General features: G+C 43.6%; 2 protein-coding genes across 6 annotated transcripts in view; one reads left to right on the forward strand and one right to left on the reverse strand.

Annotated features, from left to right (window-relative positions):
- usp24 (ubiquitin specific peptidase 24) overlaps positions 1-17,964 on the forward strand; it is a 34,989-nt gene extending 17,025 nt beyond the window's left edge. For 3 of the 5 annotated variants that reach the window (XM_046048926.1, XM_046048928.1, XM_046048930.1), the window contains 40 exons: positions 117-290; positions 400-485; positions 862-970; positions 1,181-1,327; positions 1,447-1,544; positions 1,666-1,761; positions 1,853-2,075; positions 2,166-2,328; positions 2,597-2,758; positions 2,886-2,956; positions 3,057-3,217; positions 3,300-3,361; positions 3,536-3,742; positions 3,848-3,962; positions 4,134-4,278; positions 4,373-4,492; positions 4,598-4,723; positions 5,224-5,322; positions 5,414-5,496; positions 5,595-5,736; positions 5,828-5,947; positions 6,058-6,272; positions 7,081-7,205; positions 7,374-7,515; positions 7,678-7,828; positions 7,952-8,047; positions 8,645-8,748; positions 8,828-8,941; positions 10,106-10,313; positions 10,457-10,546; positions 10,868-10,970; positions 11,073-11,191; positions 11,380-11,493; positions 11,605-11,670; positions 11,775-11,841; positions 12,047-12,125; positions 12,273-12,348; positions 13,716-13,802; positions 13,967-14,077; positions 14,496-17,964. In XM_046048926.1, coding sequence (XP_045904882.1) covers positions 117-290; positions 400-485; positions 862-970; positions 1,181-1,327; positions 1,447-1,544; positions 1,666-1,761; positions 1,853-2,075; positions 2,166-2,328; positions 2,597-2,758; positions 2,886-2,956; positions 3,057-3,217; positions 3,300-3,361; positions 3,536-3,742; positions 3,848-3,962; positions 4,134-4,278; positions 4,373-4,492; positions 4,598-4,723; positions 5,224-5,322; positions 5,414-5,496; positions 5,595-5,736; positions 5,828-5,947; positions 6,058-6,272; positions 7,081-7,205; positions 7,374-7,515; positions 7,678-7,828; positions 7,952-8,047; positions 8,645-8,748; positions 8,828-8,941; positions 10,106-10,313; positions 10,457-10,546; positions 10,868-10,970; positions 11,073-11,191; positions 11,380-11,493; positions 11,605-11,670; positions 11,775-11,841; positions 12,047-12,125; positions 12,273-12,348; positions 13,716-13,802; positions 13,967-14,077; positions 14,496-14,558 — 4,839 coding nt within the window. In that variant the 3' untranslated portion in view covers positions 14,559-17,964. The remainder of the gene's footprint in view (positions 1-116; positions 291-399; positions 486-861; positions 971-1,180; positions 1,328-1,446; positions 1,545-1,665; positions 1,762-1,852; positions 2,076-2,165; positions 2,329-2,596; positions 2,759-2,885; positions 2,957-3,056; positions 3,218-3,299; positions 3,362-3,535; positions 3,743-3,847; positions 3,963-4,133; positions 4,279-4,372; positions 4,493-4,597; positions 4,724-5,223; positions 5,323-5,413; positions 5,497-5,594; positions 5,737-5,827; positions 5,948-6,057; positions 6,273-7,080; positions 7,206-7,373; positions 7,516-7,677; positions 7,829-7,951; positions 8,048-8,644; positions 8,749-8,827; positions 8,942-10,105; positions 10,314-10,456; positions 10,547-10,867; positions 10,971-11,072; positions 11,192-11,379; positions 11,494-11,604; positions 11,671-11,774; positions 11,842-12,046; positions 12,126-12,272; positions 12,349-13,715; positions 13,803-13,966; positions 14,078-14,495) is intronic. The other 2 variants (XM_046048927.1, XM_046048929.1) reach the window with 1 other exon arrangement.
- A 128-nt stretch (positions 17,965-18,092) lies between these two features.
- On the reverse strand, positions 18,093-26,607 carry pcsk9 (proprotein convertase subtilisin/kexin type 9). The gene is made up of 12 exons (XM_046049894.1): positions 26,285-26,607; positions 25,391-25,582; positions 22,987-23,119; positions 22,750-22,883; positions 22,519-22,660; positions 22,107-22,303; positions 21,845-22,028; positions 21,564-21,734; positions 21,326-21,474; positions 21,077-21,242; positions 18,669-18,835; positions 18,093-18,586 (listed from the first exon to the last, which is right to left on the reverse strand). The coding sequence occupies exons 1-12, from the start codon at positions 26,456-26,458 to the stop codon at positions 18,392-18,394; spliced, it is 2,004 nt and encodes a 667-aa protein (XP_045905850.1). The 5' UTR covers positions 26,459-26,607; the 3' UTR covers positions 18,093-18,391.
- Between the last annotated feature and the right edge of the window lie 330 nt (positions 26,608-26,937).

Here is a 26,937-nt window from a genome sequence, read left to right on the forward strand (position 1 = left end):
CTTCTAGGCAGGGTGCTGCCTCCTCTTTGTTTGGGGGGGGGGGGAGCAGAGTGAACAACCTCAATCCCTGTTTTTCTCTCACTCCGTCCCTTCACTGCTCCTCCACCATGTGTTAGTTGACCATGAACCGGGACCAGAAGCTGCTGTCCCAGCTCGGCTTCAGTGACGAGCAAAGCCTGACTGTGAAGAGCTCAGGCACTGGCACTCCCTCCGGCAGCTCTGAGTCCTCGGCCTCCGCCTCCAGCAGTTCCAGCTCTGCTGTCTTCAACTCTGCCTATGCCTTGGAGCAGGTACCATCTGAGAAATGACTTAAACTTACAAAACTGTATACACACTCATCCTTACATCAGTTCTGACAAACTGTGCCCACGTTGTTTTGGGTTTTTTTTCTGTCTCCAGGAGAAGTCCCTGCCCGGTGTGGTGATGGCTTTGGTGTGTAATGTTTTTGAGATGCTTTACCAGCTGGCTAACCTAGATGAATCCAGGTGAGAAGTTACATACACCAAAGAAAGGACAGTATATTTATCAGTGGTTAATGTTATCATTCATTAGGTCATTGTGATACCATCTGTCTGTATATAAAACTCGGCTATGAAAGTGTCGAAACATAAACAGGCTCCCCTACACCTGCACGCATAAATGTGCATGTTTATCTGGCGGCAAATGATTTTCTTTGGAATTACTATAGTTCATATTCATACTACCCAGCTGTTGTTATGAAAACAAGTTTGATGTCAGAAATTTTTATAATTAGGGCAATAATTACCTTGTACAACAGGTTAAACTTAATTTAACACAGTTAACACAACTATGGCAGGACCATCAAGTTTTTATTTCATTTATTTATTTTGTAATCTCCAGGATAACCATTCGTGTGAGGAAGCTGTTGCTGCTGATTCCAACAGATCCAGAAGTGCAGGATGCTCTCGACAACTTTGTTCCCAAAGAATCCAGCGTCTGGAGCCACCAGGTACGTCAGACTGTCTGTGATTCCTTCTGCTCAAGTGGCAACTGCCATCTCTGAAAGTCTCGGTTCTCTACCTTTCTGTTATTATTCGATGTGTTTGGTTTTAGTACCTGTATTGTAACAAGTCTTGCCTCTCTCTGGTTTACACATTATCTCTGTCTTCAGCTGTCTCTTTTATTTTCTGAACTTCCCTTGTGTCTCCCATTTCTGTAGAAGACACTGTTCCAGGGTACAGGCTCTCGTTCTCCATCTATAGCCTCCAAGCAGCAGCACCAGCCCAGTGCCGCATCCATCTTGGAGTCCCTCTTCAGATCCTCAGCCCCGGGCATGTCCACCTTCAGAGTGCTATACAACCTGGAGGTACGCACACATGTGAACGCAGTAGATCATTTTACAATATACAACACATATTCTCAAACTCTAAAGTTAGATTGGTGGCTCTGACCTCGGTTTTCCTCCCTCTTCTCTCTCTGTGTTAGGTGTTGAGTTCAAAGCTTATGCCCACATCGGATGATGAGATGGCCAAAACCAGCAGCAAGTCCTTCTGTGAGAACTTCCTTAAAGCAGGAGGACTCAGGTAACAGAGTGCCCTGACCGGTTAAAGAACATTTAACTTGTGTTTCTACCAACATGCCTCACAGTATCATTTCTCACGATTGTAGTTCTAACACCAGTATTTTTCTGTGTTTCCTCTGCAGTCTGGTGGTGAATGTTATGCAGAGAGATTCCATCCCGTCAGAGGTGGACTATGAGACCCGACAAGGAGTCTACTCAATCTGTCTTCAGCTGGCCAGGTGCAAAATGCATCACTCAAACATACACAGGGGTGCATATTCTCGGCCATATACCGTGTTAGACTTCATTCTCAATTGGCTGCGTTTGCAGGTTTCTTCTGGTTGGCCAGAGCATGCCTGCGGTGCTGGATGATGATGTGATCAGGGATGGCGAGGCGCTGTCCTCTCGTCCATTTCGTAACGCTGGACGGACTGGGCGACAGCTGTCTCTTTGTGGAACTCCAGAGAAGTCCTCCTACAGACAGATGTCTTTGTCCGAGCGTTCCTCCATAAGAGTCGAGGAGATCATTCCTGCTGCTCGTGTTGCGATTCAGGTACACAAGCTGAAACACCCTTAATTCAGCACCCACAGTTATCTTGTAAGTGTAGAATATTATACAACGTTTGCTCCGTCTCTTTTCTAGACCATGGAGGTGGGCGACTTCACCTCCACTGTGGCCTGTTTCATGCGCCTAACCTGGGCAGCTGCAGCAGGCCGATTGGATCTGGTTGGCAGCCCGCAGCCAATCAGAGAGACCCACAGCTCCCTTCTGCCACAGGGAGTCCGCACCAGAGTCAGCAGTACAGGTGACACAGAAAACACACTGTCAGTGTTACTGTAGCCGCTAGCTCTTCTTATTCTCCCCCAAGGTGCTTTCACGTAAGCGGAGAACTTGTTGTGGTGTTAAGTAGATGTTTACAGTCAATAGGTTCGGTAATAATCCAGCTTCTTTCCTGATTTGTGACCTACAGCCTTTTTTAATGTTTTATTGCCAGCAGCTCAAGGCCGAAGCATTTCAGATGCTACAAACAAAAGCTAAACAAACTAATGTAAAACAAATGTGTTTGTTTGCAGGAAGTAACTGCAGCTCCAGCAGTGAGGGCGAGACCACGCCAACTGCATTGCATGCAGGGATATGTGTCCGGCAGCAGAGTGTCTCTATCAAAGATGCCATCATTGCCCGCGAGGCTCTGTCACTGCTGGTTACCTGTCTGCAGTTACGTTGCCAGCAGCTATGTAAGACTCATGCAGGAGCACAAACACACTGCAAACATACACACTCACTTTTTTGTATGGAGATTGTGTAATTTCTGTGTTTGCCATTCCTCTACATTGACACTAAATCCTGTGTTTCTCTCACCAGGTTCTTTTTACAACCTCCCCTCTGTCAATGATTTCATCATCGATATTCTGCTGGGATCTCCTAGTGGAGAGGTAAACAACCCCCTCTTTTTTTATTGAACAGACTGCACAGAAGAAACATATCCCAAACTTAGAAGTGTGTGTTTACGTGCTCTGTCCCTGCCTCTGTCAGATCCGCCGTGTTGCTTGTGACCAGCTCTACACCCTGAGCCAGTCTGACACTTCAGCCTTCGCAGAAGTCCAGAAACCCAACTTGTTCCTCCTCTCGGTCATTCTCACCGCTCAGCTGCCATTATGGAGTCCCACATCTGTCATGAGAGGGGTCAACCAGAGGTAATTCAGCAAGAAACACACAAGCTATGCATCACTGAAACTTCAGCAAAGGTCTTGTGTTGATGTTGCTTTTTCTTGTCAGGTTGTTGTCCCAGTGCACTGAGTACTTTGACCTAAGATGTCAGCTTCTGGATGACCTCACCAGTAAGCCAATAAATGTGCTTTTCAGCTTGTCAATACATAGATATGAAGTGTTGTTTCAGATGTAGGAATTGATGGAAGAGAGGTTATAGCTTCTGGTTTCCGCCATTAAAGGTCAGTGTTTCTCTCTGCCTTGTACTCTCTCTCCCTCTTCTCGACCCGCCTGTCCTCGTTCAGCTTCAGAGATGGAGGTGGTAAAAGTGAGTGCAGCCACAATGCTGGAGGACGAGATCTCTTGGCTTGACAACTTTGAGCCTAGTTGGAGCTCTGAGATGGAGACCAGTGAGGCGGACAACATCCTCCTGGCAGGACACCTCCGCCTCATCAAGACCTTGCTCTCACTCTGTGGCAATGAGAAGGAACATCTCGGTGAGCGCAAACAAGGTTACTACTATATATATATATCTGCACCCGTTCAACACATTTTGGAAGATTATTAAGTGGAGAATACTCATATGTAATGTGAGGATGTGTAACTCTTTTCTTCAGGTCCGTCTCTGATCCAGCAGTTGCTGGATGACTTCCTGTTTCGAGCCTCGCGCATCATCATTAACAGTTCGAACCCCACGCCCTCCCCCGCCCCCAGCCATGACTTCCACCCTAAGTAAGGCATCTCAATCTGATTCATCAGTTACAGTTTATTTTTCTGTAGTGGACTATTGTGAGTCAATTTAATAACATTCTGCCATTTTTTGTTTTTTTGGGGCAGTTGACAAAACACTGCAAACCATCACCTAAATCTTTTGTCATCTTCCTCATGTACGTGTCTGGTCAGGTGCAGCACAGCCAGCAGCCGGCTGGCAGCCTATGAGGTGTTGGTGATGCTGGCAGATAGCTCTCTCTCGAACCTCCGACTAATCACCAGGGAGCTCATGTCTATGCACCACCAGTCTGATCCTTCCCTCTGCAAGGAGTTTGATGTAAGACACTGATAGAAATAATATTTGTTGTTACACATAGTTTGACAGTGGTTTATGGTTTAGCTGTGACACTAACTCTCTGTGTCTCTCTCAGTATCTACCCCCTGTAGAGAGCCGGTCCGTCTCAGGTTTTGTTGGGTTGAAGAACGGTGGAGCCACATGTTACATGAATGCTGTGTTTCAGCAGCTCTACATGCAGCCTGGTCTACCAGAGGTAAACATGCTTTCATTGTGCTGTTTACCTTCTGTTGTCACCAGGGGGCATCTGCTCTTTGAGTCCAGACTGAGTGAGTGACTTAATGAGTATGTATGTTTTAAGGCTTTCCTGTCCATTGAAGATGACACCGATCAGCCAGAAGAGAGCGTTTTCTACCAGGTCCAGTCTTTGTTTGGCCACCTGATGGAGAGCAAACTGCAGTACTACGTACCTGAGAACTTCTGGAAGGTAATGGACAGTATAGTTTTGACTGGAAACCACAGATGCTCTGATTGTAATGCACTCAACCCATGAACTTCCAGGTGTTGCTGCACAAGTGTGGGCCTTGTCATTAAGTTGCAATCTAAACATGAATTTACGCAGTGAACAAAAACATTGATTTTTGAAGTGAGTTTGTCTCATTGAGAAAACTGAACTGCGCGCTGATGATTCAGTATGTTGTGCTGCACATTATGCCTGCAAGTTTTAAACAATACAAACACCCAGCAGTAACGTTTTTTCTCTCTCTCTAAATAATAAGATCAATCAGTAAAAAGTATACTAATCACAGAAACATCCACCTCCTCTATAATGACGCCATCATTGTCTGCAACGTCAAAGAAATCCCTGAACTCTGAGTCGTTGACCTGACAAGCACATGGTTTCTTCAGTTATAGTGTGGCGTGACTTAGTTAATAGTTTATTACCTAACTGTAATAAATGTCCATGTGCAAATGTGTCTGTTGCAGATCTTCAAGATGTGGAACAAGGAGTTGTATGTACGAGAACAGCAGGATGCTTATGAATTCTTCACTAGCCTGGTGGACCAGCTTGACGAACATCTCAAGGTAAGACTCGCACACAAAGCACCAGCTACACACTTATAATACCTAATTAGTTATTACGATAATGATTAGTGATGAAACTCCATTCCACCAGAAAATGGGTCGAGAGCAGATCTTCAAAAACACATTTCAGGGAATCTTCTCCGACCAGAAGATTTGTAAAGACTGTCCTCACCGGTGAGCAAGAATGTTTTTTCCCCTCAAACTCCAGGACTACCGTTTCATTTTGAGACACATCACAGATGATGTTTGACTTTTGACCTGTTATTATAAAGGTACGAGCGTGAAGAAACGTTCATGGCTTTGAACCTTGGAGTGACGTCTTGTCAAAGTTTGGAGATCTCATTGGACCAATTTGTCAGAGGAGAGGTGCTGGAGGGCAGTAACGCCTACTACTGTGAGAAATGCAAGGAGAAGGTGTGTGTATATGCATGTTTTTATTCTAACTACATTGATGTCTTGCTTACATATACATACTTACAATGTGTACATTTGTTCATGTGTACAGAGAACCACAGTGAAGAGGACGTGTATCAAATCCCTGCCCAGCGTTCTCTGCATTCACCTCATGCGCTTCGGCTTTGACTGGGAAAGCGGGCGCTCCATCAAATATGACGAACAGATTAGGGTAAGAAATCTCCCTTCACTAGGATTCACTCTGATTTTTTTTTGTTACAACACTTCCAATCTCAGAGATATAAATATGATTTATATGAACTCTGCCTTGTGGGTGTACAGTTCCCCTGGGTGCTGAACATGGAGCCCTACACCGTATCTGGAATGGCTCGTCAAGACTGCAGCGGAGAGGGCGGAGAGGGGCGAGGCGATGGGACCTCAGGAGGGTCACCAAGGAAGAAAGTCACGATTTCAGAGAACTACGAACTCGTGGGAGTTGTTGTCCACAGCGGTCAGGCACATGCCGGACACTATTACTCCTTCATTAAAGACAGACGGTAAGAGACGCTGTAGTAAAATTCCTCCACCCATCCAGTCGTTTAAAGGACTAATATTCTCTGAAAATCAAAAACACTATGTGCTGCAAAGTTTTCTGATAGTATTTTCCAGCTCCTTTTCCTACTTTACATAAGAAGCACATACCCAGTGATTAGTGAAGCACATAATCTGTTGCTTTAGTTTTCCAGGCGGATTTTAGAGGACCTCCTTGGGGCACATGAATGCAGCATCAGGCTTTGTGTGGGCTGTCCTGGTTTAGTTTGTAAGCATCTCCAGATGTCTGGCTCTGGAAGGCAGGAATGCTCACTGAGGAAGTGGAATGTAAAAAGACCGCAGGAGCTAATATTTGGCACGCCGCTCTCGCTCACTCGCTTGTTCCTATCCCTGCTTAAAACAACTACAAAGAAAGTTTGTTCTCAGGATGTTGAGCTCTCTCTCCAGGAAATTAGACCCATTCTGGAGCTGCTTCCCAGTCAGTTATCCTTTATGTTGTTAAGAGCGCCAGGTGTGTTTAGACCTTTTTAGACATGTCACCAGACAGGCTGGTTGGCATGCAGGTGGACACCTTGCCTTGGTGGCAGACCTGTACTGCAGTATCAGAAATTTCTAAATCTTGTGAGAGAAAAGACTCAGGACATTGTGTATTTGTTTTATGTGTGCCTTTTTTGTTTTTGTTATTGTTGATTTATTTATTTAGCATGTGCGGAGTTCCCAGTTCTAAAGTTGTAAATTCGGGATGAACCTGAATCTAATCTGACATTTTCCTTGTCCCTCCTTTGTCCATCTTTGACTGTCCTTATCTCTTAGTGGTGGCGCCCGTGGACGTTGGTACAAGTTCAATGACAACGTGGTGGAGGAGTTTGATATGAATGATGAAACTCTGGAGTATGAGTGCTTTGGTGGAGAGTACCGTCCGAAAGTTTACGACCAATGTAAGTAACATTTACAAAGTCTGACATGGACTGACATGGAACAGCGTACATTCAATCGCTAAGCTTAAAAATATGTGAAACTCAACCACTGCACACATTGTTTCCTCATGAGGCACACACTAAGTAACCTTGGGGTGTGTGTGTGTGTGTGTCCGTGTGTGTCCGCAGCCAACCCATACCCTGATGTGAGGAGGAGGTACTGGAACGCCTACATGTTGTTCTATCAGAAGATCAGTGACCAGAACTCACCCGTCCTGCCCAAGAAAAGCAGAGTCAGCATCATGAGGCAGGAGGCTGAGGACCTTACACTGTGAGTGAACCTCCCACCATATACTATACTCACCTCAAACAACATTGCAAACATTGCCGCCATCAAACACACATTTATATGTAATTTGTAATTTGGGGAAACCAATGACTGAATGAAATATGAAGCATATTATCATCCGGCCTCTGTCTTTATATTTCCCAGGTCTGCCCCGTCCTCTCCCGATGTTTCTCCGCAGTCCTCTCCTCGCCCCCCCAGGGCCAACAACGACCGCCTCACCCTCCTCACCCGCTTGGTTCGCAAGGGAGAGAAAAAGGGCCTGTTTGTAGAGAAGATGCCTGCCAGCATCTATCAGGTAAAGTGGCATCAAGCTGCCTGTGTTGGAGAAATAATTCTTACAGCTGCTCTGTTAGAAAGAGTAGGAGCATCGGCTCGATCGCTCAGGTTCATCTGACCTCTCCATTTGTGTTTTGTGCAGATGGTGAGAGATGAGAATCTCAAGTTCATGAGGAACAGAGACGTCTACAACAGCGACTACTTCAACTTCACCCTCTCCCTGGCCTCCGTCAACGCAGTAAGCACTTCTGATAAGCTTCATTTATACAGCAAATATTGTAATGTATATTTCTCTAAATATTTGCTTTTATATTTGCATCATATTTATTTTACCTTTTCCCTTCTGCACTGTACTTGTTGTAGTATATGCAACTAGAATCTCTGTTGTCACTCATACCATCTTACTGTAATTCTTTTTATGGTCTTAATTTACTAAACTCAAACAAATCAAATTTCTCTTTTGCTACTTTGATGCAACAGTACAACTAAACCACACAAGCAGTGTGCACAATCTGTGCTTAAAGAACCAAAATGTTCACTTGTTCAGAATTTTACTGTCTAACATTTAGGGAATTATTGCTTTTTTCACTTTGTTTGCTTTTCTTATACCATGTATGTAATGTTTCCTTTGGTTCTTTCTCCGTACCCTTTTCAATTGGAACACATAATGGTGACATGTAATGAAAACACCACATTGGGATTACCAGGGAACTTAATTACGCCATTTATTTCAACAATATAACCAAACTACACGATTGTTCATCATAGAAACAGCAATAAAATACAGAAAGGCATACCATACGATTGTAAGTAGTGTATTTGTTGTGTGTTACAGACAAAGCTGAAGCATCCAGACTACCAGCCTATGGCCAAAGAGAGTCTTCAGCTGGCTGTTCACTTTCTCTTTCACACCTACCTACACACCAAAAAGAAACTCCGGTATGTCCACACCTGTCAGTCATGAACATCCCTCATGAGCAGCAACGTTAGATCAGTATTACATCTGTATCTCCTGCAGGGTGGACACAGAGGAGTGGATGGCAACAGTGGAGGTGTTGCTGTCTAAGAGCTGTGAAGCGTGCCAGTGGATGGTGCAGTACCTGGTTGAACCAGAGGGACGAGAGATTACCAGGTCAGAAATGACTACATTTGTAATTATTTCAGCTAATCACAACAGTTTAAAATAACTTTCCCTCCATTGGTTTGATGGCCAGAGGGCAGACAACATGAAACAAAGTGCAGCTTTCTATCCACCTGCTACAAAAAAAGGTTAGCAGAAAAGCGTTGGCATCTCTACAACTTGCCAGTGTATTTGTCAAACTGCAGTTGGTTCATAATTTGAACCATGCTGCAAAAATGACCTGACAGAATAGACTGATTTTCCTCTTAATGCAGTACTGGAAACATCAAGCATGGGTACTGTATGACTGTGGGGGCCTGGGCTTAATCACTGCAGCATTTTTGTGGCTGTCCTAGTGATATGTGATACTAGAGACTTGGCAGCTCACAGCATTGCTCACTCATTGTAATCCATCCACATTGAACTATCAGGCCAGGGTCAAATAATTCCACCCTGGTAATGCTGCTGCAGCCACCAACGCTTCTCTCACTCTCTCTCTCTACACAGAGACTTACACACTCGAGCTTTATATACGTAATTGTCATTTGATCTCTATAAAATGTTTTAATGGCACCAACACACACACACACACACACACACACACACACACTATCTGAGCCTGTGGAGTACTCTTGAACCTGCTTTTAATTGTACTGACAGCGGGAGTATTAAAAACATAGTGTGTGTTGCACACTGACTGGATGCTGATTGGCTGAAAGAGCCTGTCACTGTGAAATATAAGCATTTAGAGCAAGAGGATAGTTTCCCAAACTGTTTGTGTGTGTGTTTTTGAGAAAGGTGTTGTATTACACTACTGTGTGCAGGCATGGGGGTGACCATATGGTCCTCATACATGATTGGTTGTCAAATATCAGTACACCCTCTGTCCCCTTTACATAGCACATGCCGCTTCCAAATGAAAGGAGATATACTCAGCTGTGTGTCTCAAGGTCAAAGCTACCAGCTCAACCACAACAAGTCTCTCACTATAATGGCGTTTTAGACTGCTCTATGTTTGTGTCAGCCTTGTTCTTCTCATTAGATACTGAGGATGTTTATACATCATTATCACATGTTAAATTCAGACTGGTGTTTTCTGCCTCATAGGTTCAATTCCATTCATTCTGCTCCTCATTTACAACACTGATAGTGATCATATTTATTTCTCCTTCTCAGAGTTTGTCTGTTGGAGTGCAGTGTAAGGGAGGTGAGGGTGGTGGTTGCAGCCATCCTTGAAAAGACTCTTGAGAGCGCGCTTCACTTTAGAGACCCGGGATTGGACAGCCTGACCGACGCCCTGCTTTCCTTGTTGGACAAAGATGTTCCTGAGAATGTGAAAAACTGTGCGCAATACTTCGGTCTCTTCAGTAACTTCGCTCAGAGGGTAACGAACCACCCACAAATAATTAGATTTAGACTTTTCTCCACTCTTCAGTGTTCAAAGTACAGACGTGAAATTAAAAGACAATAAGCTGATTTTCCAAGTCTTTTGTTCTCTCTCTCTCTCTCTCACTCTCACTCTCTCAGGGTTGCGGTCCTTGCCAGTTATTGTTGAAACACTCGGCTTATCGCCGGATGCTCATCTTTCTGTTGGGACCCAATAGGCAAAACAACCAGGTAGAACTGTGTAATATGCAAGACGTAGCAGCCTTTATTTGAAAAACATTCACTTTGACCCCCTGCACTTTTTCACTCATGATTTTCTTCCTTTAAAGGAGACCATTATACTGCATATCCAGTCCTATATTGTAGTTCTGAGACTTCTGTATAGCAGCTTTGCATGAAGTTTTTAAAAAAAATCATCTTATATCATATACTGGCTCCTCATGTAAGCCTTCATTTCAGCTTCTGTCTGAAACAAGCTGTAGATGCTCCTGTCGCTTAAAGCCCCCACCCCCCCTCACTCAAAGCCCACACTTTTCCTGTGTGTGTCTATAGAACCGGAGGTGGAGTCCAGCTCAGGCTCGGGAGTTCCTTCACCTCCACAGCACTCTGGCCCTCATCACTCTGCACTCTGAGCTCGGCCCCCAGCGGACGCAGGGTGAGACACTTAATTCAAATCTTGAAGGTCACAGGGTTGATGTTTTCGAACGATCCAGCTCTCATTGCGATCCTCTCATTTCTCACCTGTCGTCCTGCGTAGCTCCAGAAGGGTTTAAACTGCGCGTGGCTAACGCCCCGTCCTCCACCCTGCTCCTTCCCCTCCATGCGGACATCCTGGCCTCACTCTTCACTCCAGAGGGACAGCCTTACCTTCTGGAGGTAACATACAGACCAACAACTCACAGGATTTAAAACTTTTCCTGACTTGATTTGATCCACATTAAGTCATTTTTGTCATGTAGAGATACAAAAGAACCAGATAATCCGTTCAGGGCGGTGACGTATTTATCAGGACAAACAATCGAAAGAACTTCTTTCACTTTCTCTTTGTCATTGTGATCTACCAGGTGATGTTCGCCATGCGCGAGTTGTCAGGTCCCCTGTCTCTCCTCATAGAGATGGTGACCTACAGTTCGTACTGTAACGAGCCCTTCTCCCTGGGTGTGCTGCAGCTGCTCAAGGTAAAATCATTTGTTCCAAATCCTCAGAGACAACTGTCAGAGCTGACAAACATTCAGTCAATGATGAGTGTACCTTGTTTTAAAATCTTCCGAATCCTTTGTGTCTCGTAGACCCAGCTGGAGACGGCTCCACCTCATGAACTGAAGAACATTTTTCAGATGCTGCAGGAGCTACTCGTGAGTGACAGTGATCACTTAACTCTGTGACCATCTATTGATCTGCTAAATCTGATTGCTATTAAGATCAGCTTTGCTAACATCGGTTAAATCTTTTACATCAGGTAATGGAGGACCCTCTGCAATCTCAAAGACTCAAGTATGCTTTTGAGTCAGAGAAAGGCCTTTTAGGTATGTCTTAGTATTTTTTTGTAGTTTTGCTCTAATGTCCAGAGCTGGTGTAACAGTGGAGTACAGCCATTTACAGTCATCTACAGCGTAAGGTTTTTCTTAATAAAATTGTTGGTAGACTGCCATGCCACTTGGCGACAGTAGGTTTTTGTGTGTGTATTTAATGGATTTATTGAATGTATAAAAACTTGCCTTTTCTTCTCAGCTTTGATGCACCAGAGCAATAATGTGGACAGCAGGCGCTGCTACCAGTGTGTGAAGTTCCTGGTCACGTTGGCCCAGAAGTGAGTATATCTAAGGGTCAGAAATTAGAGTTTTCCAGGAGTAGTGATTCTCCTAAATATACAGTACTTGTGGGTGATATTTTCATGATTTTGTGACAGATAAACTGGGCAACATAATTCTGAGTCTCCATTTATTTTTCCCACCAGGTGTGCACCAGCCAAGGATTACTTCAAGGACTTGTCTGGTCACTGGAGCTGGGCTGTACAGTGGCTACAGAAAAAGGCAAGTTTCTAAAATAACATGCATCAGAGAAATATGTTTTTGTTTTGTTGTATTTTTTTTTAGGCATTTTTTGACTTTATTATGGTGTGCAAATTTAATCCTTGTCACACTTTACTCGCATAGGTTTTATCACTGGACTACTGCCAAGTGTTACATACAACGCAAATAAACACAACCCACGATTACTGCAGCTGTATGAACCCAAAGTAAACATTTTGCTATGATTTAATAGCAATGAACGGATCGAACGGATGCCGAACTAACTACAATATGATGCTGATTTGTTAAATACATGAATTCATGTTTTGTCAGGTCTGGCAGCAAGTCAGCAGGACAACAACTTCTAAAATGTTTGTTTTCTGAATGGAGTTTGGATCCATCAGGGCTATGCTATGCTAACTTGTTCACAGTAAAGTACAACCATAGCTGGAATAGAGTAAAGTTGCAGACACACATTTTCTGAACTCACTAGGTAGTTCAACTTCCTCGCTTTCATTTCTTGAAAGCACTGTTGGTATAAATATGAAGTAGTAGTCCAACAGAGCTCTGGGTGACAACCAACGCTAACGACAGTGGAACCGGAAATACACGGAAGCTCCAGTGAAGATGACTCAATGCAATCCCAAACACTAAAGTAAAAAGCTAATTAAATATTTGCAGTTAACCCTGAGCTCCTCCTGCGGGTTAACGGCGTAGTACAGAGCATAATCCAGACCGACTAGGGATGTTTATTTGTCCAAAGGCTGCAGCGCTGCTCCCTGCTCTTTCTTCTACATTTCCCCGTAGTTTAGCAGCTCTCCGTCATACAGCGGCATGTTACTCCCCAGCTCTGCCTGGTCCTCTCCAAACAACACTCTGAAGCGGACTTCCACACTATCTCACCGCTGATAGGCTTTCGCAACATAGCGTCATGTGAATTTCTCGCTCAAGGTGAAAAATTTTAACTCGAACGAACAAGCAAATGTCGCAGCAAACACACTTTTATCGGAAGGCTATATACTGATTTTATCTGAGTTGCCTGATTTACCTTACTGTATTTATTTTAGTCATATAAAGTTGCTATTTATTCAGGTCTCTTGTTTATAGTAAATCTGTTTTACCTACTTGTGATTTCCATTTCTTTTTCATTTGTATTCTGTATCTTGCATTGTGTGCTTTGTGTATTTTATGTTTATAGTGGTGTTACGGACTATATTTTTTTTCTACTTCACAATCTTTCCACATACTGCAACTGCAGAGGTACCCCTGGGTAATCACTCCTCTAGACCACCAGGACACATTAGAGGAATACATTTCATACACTGCGTTAATACTTTTTAATTATCTTTTATGCTCATTATGGTTCATTTTATTCCCTCTGCCCTCAGATGACAGAACATTACTGGACTCCACAGAGCAACGTTTCCAATGAGACATCCACCAATAAAACCTTCCAGCGTACTATCTCGGCACAGGTACACACAGATGCTCTAACTCAGCATGATACAACCCCCTCCTGTTCCACCACCACCACCACACAAACACACACCCACTGTCGTTTGTACTTGATGTTTATTTTTCTCTTCTGCTCTCAACTTGGCTGACTTCTGTTTCATTGTCTGTGTATCAAACTCTGCAGGATACCTTGGCCTATGCCACAGCGTTGTTGAACGAAAAGGAGCAGTCTGGTAGCAGTAACGGCTCTGATGGCAGCCCAGCAAATGAAAACACAGATCGCAGCCTCCGACAGGTAGCCCTTAGCTTCGACCGCACTAACTGCTCACCACAGTGGGCTTCTTTCATGACTCATTACATTACAGCAGCTCACGCTCCTTTCATGCAGCCATAAAGAAAAATAATAGAACAAAAATGGAACATCTCACTGGCTTCTGTCAAAAGCTGTAAAGGCAGTTTGGTACCTCCCACGGTTGTTATTAGCGGTGGATTTGAAGCTGCTCTATTCTTCTGTGACTCCTGCTGTGCCTGACAGGAAGCCCACGCAACACAAGATTGTCAGACTTGTTCTGGCACAGTCGTGTGTTGTATAGAAATTATAATCCCACTTTCACAGCTTGGCACATTGATATTTCCCCATTTCTTGCTTTTCCTCACAAAGACACCACATTTCTTTGTTCTCATATTAAATGTACACTTTGTTCCTTTTTTAGGGGTCGGAGTCTCCGATGATGCTCGGCGATTCGAAGAGCGATCTAGAAGATGTAGACCCCTAGCTCCTCCAACTAGCGGGATCCCTCCGAAGGAGAGGCGGCACAGCTCCGGGCAGCCAATTGAAAGGGCTGCACTTTGCCTCTGATTGGTCGGGACATTTAGGACTCCACAACAAGCCAATCGGAACACTTATTCTCTCGGTCGCTACGCAACGAAGGAGCTATGAATAAATCATAATTACGTCTCTTCAGAACAGCCGAGGCGATGATAGAGATGCATTATCATTAAGGGCAGCAGAGTTGATTACGGTGGGAAGTGCAGAAACCTTCCACAGTCACGGATGACTTCAGTTTATCCTTTTATTCATTCATTCACTCAGAATGACAGCAAGGTGGAGGATGGGTTTGGGTTGTGTTTTAACAATTTTCTGCTCATGTTTACCAATGTATCTACATAGACATATTCATATTGTAAAGATTTGTTCCATAGATGTAATTTCCAGTGTAAGATAATATTTTAAAGTCTCCTGTGCTCTTCTCCACAGCCATGCAAATTGCGAGCGGTCACGTTAGCTGCTCTAGAGGAACTTAAGACACGTGTGCACTTGTACAGGAACACCTCCACACAGGAGCACTTGGGAGGGGGTGGGGTTAAGTATGCACTTTATAGTCCAGCCCAGTGTATTGTGACGTATAGCAGCACTGGTCAGTTCCTCTAGAGCCTCCTCGCAATCGTGTCCTCCTCCTCCTCTTTTGCTTTTAACAACTTATATTTTCAGTGCCACTTATGCAGACACATGGAAGCCCTGATAACAAGCCACGCCGCCTGTGACTTTCACCCTGGTGACCACAGTGTAGCCACATGGGCGCAGTATAGGGCAGGCCCTGGCCCTCAGCAAATCTGAAACGAGCAGTGCCACGGTCAGCAGTCTCCCTCTACTACTACGTCTCGCTGTCAGAGCAGCCTCATGTGCTGGATTTTTATTCTTTACATCGCTGTGTTTTATTTTCTTTGCCAATTTTCTTTGACTCTGGATGGATTGACTATTGGAGAGGACATTTAGGGACTCAAGCCTTATGCAAGAAAAGCTGATCTGGAAGCGCACAGATCAGTCATGGTGGGCCATCAGTGCCGACTGAAGGGGAGCTCAGGAGCATGTTTTATTTTTAGGTGCCAAGGTTACACACACACACACACACACACACACACACACACACACACACACACACACACACACACACACACACACACACACACACACAAGAATAATACACTATGATTGAACTTGTGAAAAACATGCAAATGTGTGTCACTCATTCACTTCACTCACACACACAAAGAACCGGTCCTCCTCGCTTCACTGTTACCTCTGCTTTATCAGGTTTTATTTTTTTTTGTTTTTGTTGTTCCAATGGAGTTTTCTTTTTTGCTTTGCGTTATTGCTTTTGTCTACCTTTGGAAACACACACACACACACACACACACACACACACACACACACACACACACACACACACACACACACACACACACACACACACACACACACACACAGGAGCTAAACCCAAATGTAGCTCTAGTTTCATACAAGAACAGCGAGCATCCATCATCCCAACCCCAATCATCGGGAGACTTGAAGTGCCTTAACCTCCCGATTCCCCACCATCTCACACACACACACACACACACACACACACACACACACACACACACACACACACACACACACACACACCCCACCCGACACTGTATCGTCACATCTCTGACGGGGTGGGTTAACGTCTGCTCCACGTGTCCTGACTGACACCAAACCAGTGTCTCACATAGTCAAGTAGTCTCGCTGTAGGAGTGCAACAGGGCTTCTTCATCCCATTAGACCCAAATATAATACAGGGAGAATTTCCTCTGTGTGTTGTGACAAAGGACTGTAAGAATGTAACTGTTGGTTGTTGATTCTGTGTGTATGGGGGGAGGGGAGGGGAGGGGGGGGGTAAGTCTTACCCTAATAAAACAGGGTTACGGTGACAGGACAGGGTTTTGGTGATGGTAAAATGCTGCTTCTTTTCACTCTGCACTCAAGCAGAGACACTTTGTAGATACTGATTTATGCTAGATAGTGTTAAGGAAGCCACACTTTTCACATGTTCTGAAGAAGACATGAGCCTAAACTAGCTTAGCTCTCAGCTTTAACAGGTAAATGTTTACAGTGTGAGGACCTCTGAAGCAATCATGCAAAATGGTTTTCTGAGTTGTCATGTGATCAATCCACTGAGGCTCCTCTGTGTCCTCAAAACCAGAGAAGACACTGTTTTAGCACTTCCACACCTGCCCGCCCCCTCACCCTCACCCCCAACACCAAGCCCATTTTCCTCTCTATCTCAATAGATGTGAATGTCACGTCGTGCATGTGTGGCAGTAAGTGAAGTTTGTCAGTTCTGTGTGAAAGACAGAAAAAAAACAGCCCCCTGTGTCGTTTGCTGTGTAATTTGGTCATTGGCACTTACTGTCACAAACATATGCCCTTTCTCTGTGGCTGGTTATGTGCTATCTGATGGAGCTGCATGCAGATCTGTGCCAAGTGATAACATGGCAACATGAGTCACATTCAGCCAAGAGTCTCTCCTAGGTTTGCCCCACTGCTACATCACCACAACTTCTTAAAAGAGAAAAATAAGATTAAAAAAAAACTTCAAAACAATCTCTTGTTTTAATCCTGGGATGCAGGGAGGGGATGGGTAAGTGCGTGGGTAGGGATTGGCATCTGTACGGGTTTTTACTGTCATTCAATTTTGAAAATTCACTTCTGCCATCGCAGGATTCTGTAATGCATGTTAAAACTCAGTTTTAATTTGTACATCAGAGTTTGATTAAGGGGAAATTTGATATAAAATAAACTGGAATGCACAACCTTTTGTAAACATTGTTTTATGTATGTTTACAGATCAAGTTATTTTTCTTTCTATTATTTCTTTACAGCAGACCAGAGATGTACCTTTACAAAACGTTGGTTTCTTCTTAATGTGCTTTCTGCCAACAATCATGTCTCATTGAAGACATTTTGACATGATGCATAGACAGATGCACACTTGTTTTCTATACTGTTCCAGACTACATGCAAAACAAAGTGAGCAGAAGATGACCATTATTTATCAAGCTGTTCATCAGGCTGATTACCCATCGTTGTGCTTTCTTCCCCTCAAGTCTGAAGTGGAAACACAACGTTTTTCCATTTAAAAAAATTTAATTGTAATTTAGCTGCTTCAGTCTCAGGGTCCTGGTGTTGTTTGCTGGCTCACCCTCACACTGTCACAGCTGACTGGGACGCTTAAATATAACAGCCACCGATTATCTGCTGTTAAAAAATGCTGATTTAGTTAGGAACTGTTGAGAAGCTCCTCATTGGGTCACACATTCACGTAACTGTATTATAACTTGTGTTATAAATCATTAAAGTTCTCATAACTTTTAGTTGAATTTATCTCTGTCAGTTTGTATTTACTTGACATTCAGTCTGTACAGACTGTAGTCAGATAAATAGTCCAAAGCTGGGCCTTTTTTTTTTTTTTTTTCAAACACACACCAATAATACGTTCATGAAAGCTCTTTTTATTTTAATTGTTTTGTAAAAGATACAAAAATATTGTGGTACATTTTACAAACTGTAAATGGTTTCAATATGGCTAACAAGACCGTACTAGGCAAGGCAACTTATGCAAGTCTGAGGCATTAATACAATATGTGCTGGAGCATATTTTGACCTAATCTCAAAACTGACACGCTCACAAACAGAAGTGCTTACAGTCACTGATACAAGACACACATTGGAGACGTCTGCATTAGAGTAATATCACAGCTGGATTCAAGGGGTCGACATAAAAGTGGTGTGAGAGGTGGGTCAGTGGGGACTTGTGGCGGCCTGCTCTGGTGGCCTGACGCGACAGCAGACCGCGATGCCTGCGGCCGCATCAGCTCCTGTGGCGCTGCGGACACTGCAACTGTTGCCCTTAGCAACTGGCCCCAAGATAGCAGAGCCCTGAGAGATGGCGCTGCAGTCTGTCAGAGTCCAGCCAGAGGGACAGGACACCTCGACCTGCAAGAGAACAGCAACGGTGTCCAAGGGTAAAGCTCTGGGGGAATGTTTTAAGATACCTGTATCTATTTAAACTCTTTACCTGATCTTTATCAGCTGATGTGTTTTCCAACAGGTGGCACTCCAGAGAAGGAGCATGGCAGCACACGGCGTGTGACATCACCCCGTCTTTCACAGCACAACGCGTCCGATCACCGTAATGTGGACGAGAGCCAGACAAGATGCCAGCGGTGGACCAAGATGTGCAGCCTAGAGAGAGAGAGAAGTGCTGAAATGAGCTCCAACAATCAACAACTATGAAAGTATTAGTGACTCTCAAGACCAGCACTAAACCATCATCCACACAGAAATCACTGTGATGGCAATAAATGAGGAATATAATGTAAAGTAACAAACCACTGAAGTGTTATAACGGCCTTTGACAACGCTGCTCTTTATACTGCACACATTGCTGGTATTTATGCTTCCTTTCGTGGGTGATTGCTATGGTAACTAGGATAATTGTCCAAGGTGTTCTAAATGCAGCATCAAAAGCTGACATTCTGGTTAAAGGATAGGTATCTGCAGTACAGCACTTGAGTTACAAGATTGACTGACTTCAGCACATCAACAGTTATCCCCTTTGATGCAAGCCATTTCTGGAAACATGCTTATTCTTGCTGAGATTAAAATATAAAACTGGTGGCAGGCAACAGTGATCTTAGCTTGGCATAAAGACTGGAAACCCCTTTCCTGGCTCTGTCCAACGGTACCAGCTCCTCTAAAGCTCACAAATTGGTTAATTAATTGAAATGTTATTTGTAAATTATTAGTGCGGGAGAAAAGAGACAGAACAATTCATTTTGTCTTTGCTGAAAGGGAGGAGTTCGGGAGGGTCTTTAATTATTCCATACCCTAGATTTCTTTATATTTCATCTTTTTTATTTCTTGTGAAATTTACTGTTTATAAAAAAAGATGGAATAACTACATCAAAATAGTTATGACAAAAGGTATGCCTATATTATAAATGTGCTGTATGCTAACAATATCAGTCTCAGTAACAGGACTTTATTTTGTAGTTTGCTAGCAGGACCAGTGTGTTGGTTCAGACACAGTAGATGTGGATTATTATCGTTAGTAGGGATTGAACATTTTCTCTGTTACCTTCACTTTATTCTGCATTATACGATAACGTAAAGTTAAATGCATCACATCGATAGGCTATAATATAATGCATGTATGGGTGGTGATGGTACAGTGGATAAGACATATGCCTTTGGTGTGAGAGACCCAGGTTCAATTCCCCATTGTAACACATCTACCAATGTGTCCCTGAGCAAGACCCTTAACCCCTGGTTACTCCAGAGGCATGTGACCTCTGACATGTATAGCAATTGTAAGTCGCTTTGGATAAAAGCGTCAGCTAAATGAATAAATGTAAAACAAAACCCAATGGGTGAAGCTAAAATACACTGAACAAAATTATAAACGCACTTGTTTATAAACACTTGTTTTTGCCCCCATTCATCATGAGCTGGACTCAAAGATCTAAGACTTTCTCTATGTACACAAAAGGTGAGCACTTCTCCTTTGCCGAGATAATCCATCCACCGCACAGGTGTGGCATGTCAAGATGCTGATCAGACAGCATGAGTATTGCACAGGTGTGTCTTAGGCTGGCCACAATAAAAGGCCACTCGAAAATGTGCAGTTCCATCACACAGCACAACGCCACAGATGTCGCAAGTTTTGAGGGAGTGTGCAGTTGGCATACTGACTGCAGGAATGTCCACTAGAGCTGTTGCCCGTGAACTGAATGTTCATTTCTCTTCTATAAGCAGTCTCCAAAGGCGTTTCAGAGAATTTGGCAGTACATCCAACCGGCCTCACAACCGCAGACCATGTGTAACCACACCGGCCCAGGACCGACACATCCAGCGTCTTCACCTCCAAGATCGTCTGAGACCAGCCACCCGGATAGACGGTTGGTTTGCATAACCAAAGAATTTCTGCACAAACTGTCAGGAACCGTCTCGGGAAGCTCATCGTCCTCATCGACTGCAACTTCGCACAGCCATGGAAGAGGAGTGGACCAACATTCCACAGGCCACAATCAACTATATGCGAAGGAGATGTACAAATGGTGGTCTCACCAGATACTGACTGGTCTCCCCTCTTTTAGCAACTGCTAAATACCACTCCTAAAGTGTGATCTGGGCTAAACATTATTGTTCATTAACATTTTAAGGTTGAAATCAGGTTTAAGTTGAGAAAGTAGGGGGTTTTACAAATTTTGTAAATTCTAGCCCTTGGTAGGGTCTTGCTTTTTTAAAACGTCAAACAAAAGGTTCTGACACCCCTCCCCGTGAAATAAACTTCTGTACAGTCAATAACCGGCTGCTGGCTGTAACTTCATTAGTAATTGACAAACATGAAAGATATCAATCTTTTCGTCTAACTCTCTGCAAAAAAATTCATTTAAACTACAGCAGACTGCACCTGTGACTTACCGGTCAGGTGGTGCTGCGGGCCGACACACTCAGCATCTTGTCCGGGTTTAGGACTAACATGGACCTGGCACTGCAGACCACTTATCACACAGCAACGCGCCACAGCGTACACACCTTTACCCCTCGGACCGTTATAGGCCACACACTCCATCTGCTTGCTTTTCACCTGTAAACACAGTGAAGAGTGAAGTGTTTTTAAACATTAGACCTTCGATTGAAGTTGTTTTTTAGAGGTCACTTTGAACTCACAATGATTGTTTCTCCGGCATGGACACTGTCAGGAGTGTAGCTGCTGCAGCTCATCATCTCCTCCCCCAAACGACAACGACTGATGGCTCTGTCAGTATCCGTGGCCCCTGACCTCTCTGACCACACTGACCGACACAGAAGCTCCACATCTGTGCACACAAACAGGAACACAATGTGAGCTAGTCACAGAAGCTGTGTGTGTGTGTGAGAGAGAGAGAGAGTGGTGTGAGTCACTCACTTGTGCTGTTGGCAGGAGGTATGGCTGCCACCAGGTTTGGAGTAATGAGACGATGTGTGTCAGACAGAGAGAGCAAGTTTATTGTGTTCCTGATGGAATAATGCATCAGCATCTGCAGGACCTGCACCGGTGACACGTTCTGATTGGACGACAGGATCACTGCTGCTATACCTACACATGTACAAAACGAAATATAAAGCACTTCTACTGCAGCTACATGCACAGCTGACTGTTTTTTTAGTTACTTGTGTTTCCTCTTCATTTGAGGAATGTGTACATACCAGCAACATGTGCAGCAGCCTGGGAGGTTCCACTACGGGAGGTGAAACAGGTGCTGCAGTCACTACTGGCACTAACGATGTCATCACCAGGTGCAAACAGATCAATACAGCGGCCAAAGTTGGTGCCACCCGCTCCCTGTGACATGAGCTGATCTGCTGAGTTAACTGCCCCCACCGTGATGACCTGCGCACAGAAGAAGTTATGGTAAGGGTTGTGTGAGAATACATCCATCAGGGTCTTTTAGATACAGTGCTATGTGACCTCAGGCTCTGAAGCAGGAGAGTAGAGGCAGGCGTCATCTCTGTAGTTCCCCGCAGCAGCAATGACCACTGCTCCATTAGCCACCATGTCCCGACAGGCTGTGTTTAATGAGCGACTGAAACCACCAATGAAAGGCAGCAAAACAACCACAGCGTCTGCTGGACGGGCCAGTAAAGTTGCTCGGATATACTCCATACCTGAACGGGACAGGAGAGGGGTGTGCAGAAAATAAAATATGCTTAGTTTCCAGATAAACGTAAACCATGCTGCTGCAGAAGTAGTGGCCCTCTCTTTGCAGGGCATGGTTTCATGCAACAGCAGCTCCATTTCCACACCTGCATTTCATGCAAAATGACTTTTAATGGGCTTAAAGTGTCATTAACATAATTAAAGAGTTCTGTGGGAGTCCTACCCGCCAGAGCTCCTGACACAGCCCCTTTCCCCTGACAGTTGAGCACACGGACCAGGTTAACACCGGCGCCTCGAGCAACGCCAGAGTCTGACCCACTGACAACCCCCGCCATGTGTGTACCGTGACTGTCACACTGACTGGCCTGCAGAGGAGAGATTTGCCACTGAGCTGCAATGACAAATATGCGACTATATTGTTGAAGTGCAAGTGTTTAATTTGTGTCTGTGTAACCTGTCTGTGAACTCTGACTCCGTCCTCCTCAGGGACGTTGTTGAAGTCTGTAATGAGCACTCGTCCTTCAACCTCTCTGTGAGTACTCTGAATGCTGCCATCCATCAGATACACCTCTGCCTTCCCTCCATCATCTGCAGAGGACAGAGAGTGTGTGGATTTTAAATTTAATTACTTCAGGTGTGTGTGTGTGTGTGTGTGTGTGTGTGTGTGTGTAAGAAATAGAGACGGACTCACTGGGTGGCCTGTATGTTCCGTTTTCAGAGGTGCCACCATAAGGCTGCAGTAACTTCTGGAGGTTCCAGGGGGCACTCTGAGCAAAGATGGACGAGTCCTCCTCTATGTAGTGGACTTGAGGAAGCTTCACTGCCTGGTAGGAGAACAATCAATTGTGAGTCTAAGTCAACAGATAAAAGCCTGTGGTGGGAGCATAGACAGTTGTAGGAACATGATGTCATAATCAGCTGTCTGAAAAGTTGCGTTCACATCACTGATGTCATTCTAGATTGGTTTGGCTGATAGTACATCCCCTCTTTTTGGAGAAGTACCCCAGGGGTCTGTCCTAGATCCCCTATTATTCTCCACATAAGGAGGCTTATCAACCTCAGACATAAAATAGATATAGATTATAAAATAGAATATATGTTGCTGTATCACTAAATCCATGTATTTAAGCCCCTTCTCATTCCCAGAGCATCAAATAGCTAAGCCTTGTGACTAGGGCTGAACGATTAATTGTTTTCAAATCAAAATTGCGATTTGAAAGAACCCGAACATTCATGCAGTTACAGATTCATTCCATAGTCATTCTTGTGTGACAGATCTGCTTGGCAATCACAAGCGCAATGCGCCTCCTCTTATGGTCCTACTCACCAATCAGAGCATTCACAGGGTGTGTATACTATACAACAACAAACAAAAATAGAGGAAAACGTGTTAATGGTGCGGCTGTGCTGCGGTTTTGTCCGGCGTCAACTCACACTGAAGTGTTTCAGCAGGAGTGTTTAGCCTGTCCTATGTTGTTGACTTGTTGTTAATTTGTCATTTTGTGTGCTTCAACTGTGGATAACAGCTCTCTGTGAGCCCGTTCCCTTCTGCTCTCTGCAGGCTAACTTTACATATCCACATGGAGCATTTCAGAATGAGACCGTTTTGCCCATCTGATTTTGCTGACTTGTTCAGATTTAGCTTATTTATTCATTTGTCCTTGTTTTTTGTGCTTCTACCATGGTTAAGTAGATAACAAATGAAATTGCTTTGAGAATTTTTATTTGCACAATAAGAAACATGCAATGCAATTTAAATCTAGAAGAAACACATGCGCATTGTCAAAGAAAATAAGGTAAGCAACCAAAAAAAGCTACTGAATCCTGCAATATATTCCATTATATTTTGAATTGTTACCTGCCACCTGAATTTTGTGTTTCCCAACATATAAATAAAGACATTTAGACTTTAAATTTGTGCAGAAAATGTCTCCAGAATGCAGGATATTAAGATTTTAATGCTCAAAATGGTTGTTTGTTGATGTACGATCAGGAATCTGCAAAAGGTGTCTGACTTCCTGCTTGGTTCATCTGCTCTGTGCTGCTTGACGTGGCTTACGTCAAAAATAGACTGGCAGTGAATACTGAACTTCAGCAAAACTTCAGTAAAAAATCGAATCATAATTGCAATATCTGGCAGAAAAATCGCAAATACATTTTTAGCCCAAATCGTTCAGCCCTGCTTGTCACATCCTTCAGCTCTGGTACCAACGCACATGGCACCCTTTCACGTCATAGGTCACAGGAGTATAAATCAAGCACTGGGCCCTTTAGCACTGAAACTGAACAATAAGTGAAATGTCCGAGAAGGTGGAGGTGGTTGTGGTGGCTAGGTGGGCCAAAATCCAGGCTGAAACAAAAAGTCAACATTGATTCCTTTTAATGATATTAACTTAACTTACGTAATTTAAGTCACGTAAGTAACATATAGTAGCTTATTAGTTACATAGTTATATTAACCCAAACCATGATCTTTACCCAAAGCTAACCAAGTAGTTTTGTTGCCTAAAGCCTAACCAAACTTTAGCATTTTACAACTGTACAAGTCAACCACGTGCTGTTTTACAACGTTAGCCACTAGTTTTATTTTGAAAGTATAGCCGGACGTTGCATAGTTATTCATGCAAACTTATACGTTAAAAAGCATCAATAGGCTATGATGCCCTGGGATGAGAAGGGCTTTATTTAAAATATCATTTAAAATGATATGATGTTAGATATTAATTGCCTAAGTGATGCAATTATTTAGGCCTACTTTGTAATTTTATATATTTTTTTATTTAGTTCAATGTTATGCATTGACACTGACAATGAAGGGTCCTTCTTGTTGATCAGTGTCAAATCCTACGTTTCATTACATCCACTTTGATTCAGAGAGGTAAAACAATAAAACGTCCAAAGGGGTGAATATTTTGAATACTTATGAGCCAACTGTGTATTATAATGAGGCAACATGTTGATGCATGTTCATTTTTTTTTTTCTGAGAGTTGGTGTCCCTTACTGTGATCACAGACAAGAGGTTCCCCACACCTTTATTTACCACCACCACAGGTGTTACTGGTAAGCAGAGCATGCTGACAAATGAAGCAGTTACCAGGTGAAGGACGTCGCTGCCCATCTTCACCAGGAAGCCATGCAGAGCTCCTGAGTATATCTGCAGGACCTCAATCAGGTAGCTTCTTCTCGCTGCTTTGTTTCTCAGTCTCCTGATGGTCCTATGCACGTGAGACTCGTGCGTTCCCTGGCGCAGTACGACCAGGTACTGACCGGGCATGCGCCACGCTGCCTGGATCACAGCACAGATAACATGAGAGTGTAGTTAATTTGTCTCAATGCAGGTACAGGAGAAATAAGGCATGCTTGCAAAATGTTTTTTTGCTTTTAAATGTCACTCAATACTTTTTAATGGTTAGTTATTTTCTGCACCTTTACAGATCAGCGTTGTCCTGATCATATTGCATAAATGTGGGGTTTCCCGATTGTGAGCGCACATTTAAATGGAAGTTAATCCACAACCTCTATTAATATCTAGCTTTCTTTTCGCTGAATCAGCCAATCAGCAAAGCCCTTTTAAAATCCTGCAAAGCGTCAAGGTTAAAAAAAACAAAGATATTACTTATAATTACAGACCTAATGGCTTATTAGGCTATAAGTTAAAAAATCATTTATTAATAAAAACTGAAATTTGTACTACATTAATTTCTACGCAATGAGATAATGAAGACTTGTGAGGTACACAAATTCAGGCATCAGCCTGTTGGCATTCTGACCAATGGTGGAAAGTGCATTTAGGCAAGTAGGCTAAGTAAGGAAAATTTTGATGAAGGAGATGATGAAGTATAATTTGATTCTAATACATTTGTACTTTTACTTAGGCTATGTTAAATTTTGAATGCAGGAAAACGAGTATTTGCACACTGTGGTACTGCTACTTTTAGGCTACTTATTTTACTTCTTCCACCACTGCCCATGACACAGTGGTTATTACCTTGTTGCACCTGAGGAACTCAGCAGCGGGCTCGGCTCCGGTTTTAGGTTGAGTCCCGTCCTCGCGGATCAGATCCAGGATCATCTTGTCGTCCTCGGGGTAGTCCTGTGCGCTCACGGTCAAAGATGCGCACAAACACAGCACCCAGCCAATATAGCCAGAGGTGCGACGCATTCTTCAAACCTCTGGGAAAGCTTCCAGTGAAATTAAGAATAACTATCAAACTACACAAATTAACTAATGACAGTTGTTATTGTATTGGTTATCCAGATGTTTTGGTGTCTCCGACAGCCGCGCGCTCCGTGTGTCTAGCTATCAGATAACGCCTCCAAACATAACCACCATTCAGATTTCAGAAGAAAAAAATAATCGGACAATTGATTCTTATAATCCAAGGCGGGGACTGCTGACGTCTCCGGGGCTCACGCCACCGCTTTTGTATCGAATGATTCTCCTCCGTTAAAACACCTCTTACTGTAGAGGAGTCATGTTTCATGCTCCCACCGAACCACCCTGCAATTATTTCATGTCAATCCGAGAAAACGCGTCCTCTCAGTCCAAGTTCTTTCGTTGATACTGTTTTAACATGTGCACTTAATGTGGACACTGAGTTATGCATGCAAGTGCAAGAAAGCTACTTATTTATGTCTGAA

This window comes from Micropterus dolomieu, linkage group LG05 (assembly GCF_021292245.1).
Source record: "Micropterus dolomieu isolate WLL.071019.BEF.003 ecotype Adirondacks linkage group LG05, ASM2129224v1, whole genome shotgun sequence".
NCBI lineage: Eukaryota > Metazoa > Chordata > Actinopteri > Centrarchiformes > Centrarchidae > Micropterus > Micropterus dolomieu.

Excerpts from the sequence above, each read along its gene's own strand:
- pcsk9 (XM_046049894.1), bottom strand. The coding sequence starts at position 26,458 with ATGCGTCGCACCTCTGGCTATATTGGCTGGGTGCTGTGTTTGTGCGCA. Across the intron at positions 22,661-22,749 it reads GAGTCAGAGTTCACAGACAG|GCCAGTCAGTGTGACAGTCA; the intron begins GTTACACAGACA and ends TCTCCTCTGCAG. Across the intron at positions 21,243-21,325 it reads ATGCCGGAGAAACAATCATT|GTGAAAAGCAAGCAGATGGA; the intron begins GTGAGTTCAAAG and ends CTGTGTTTACAG.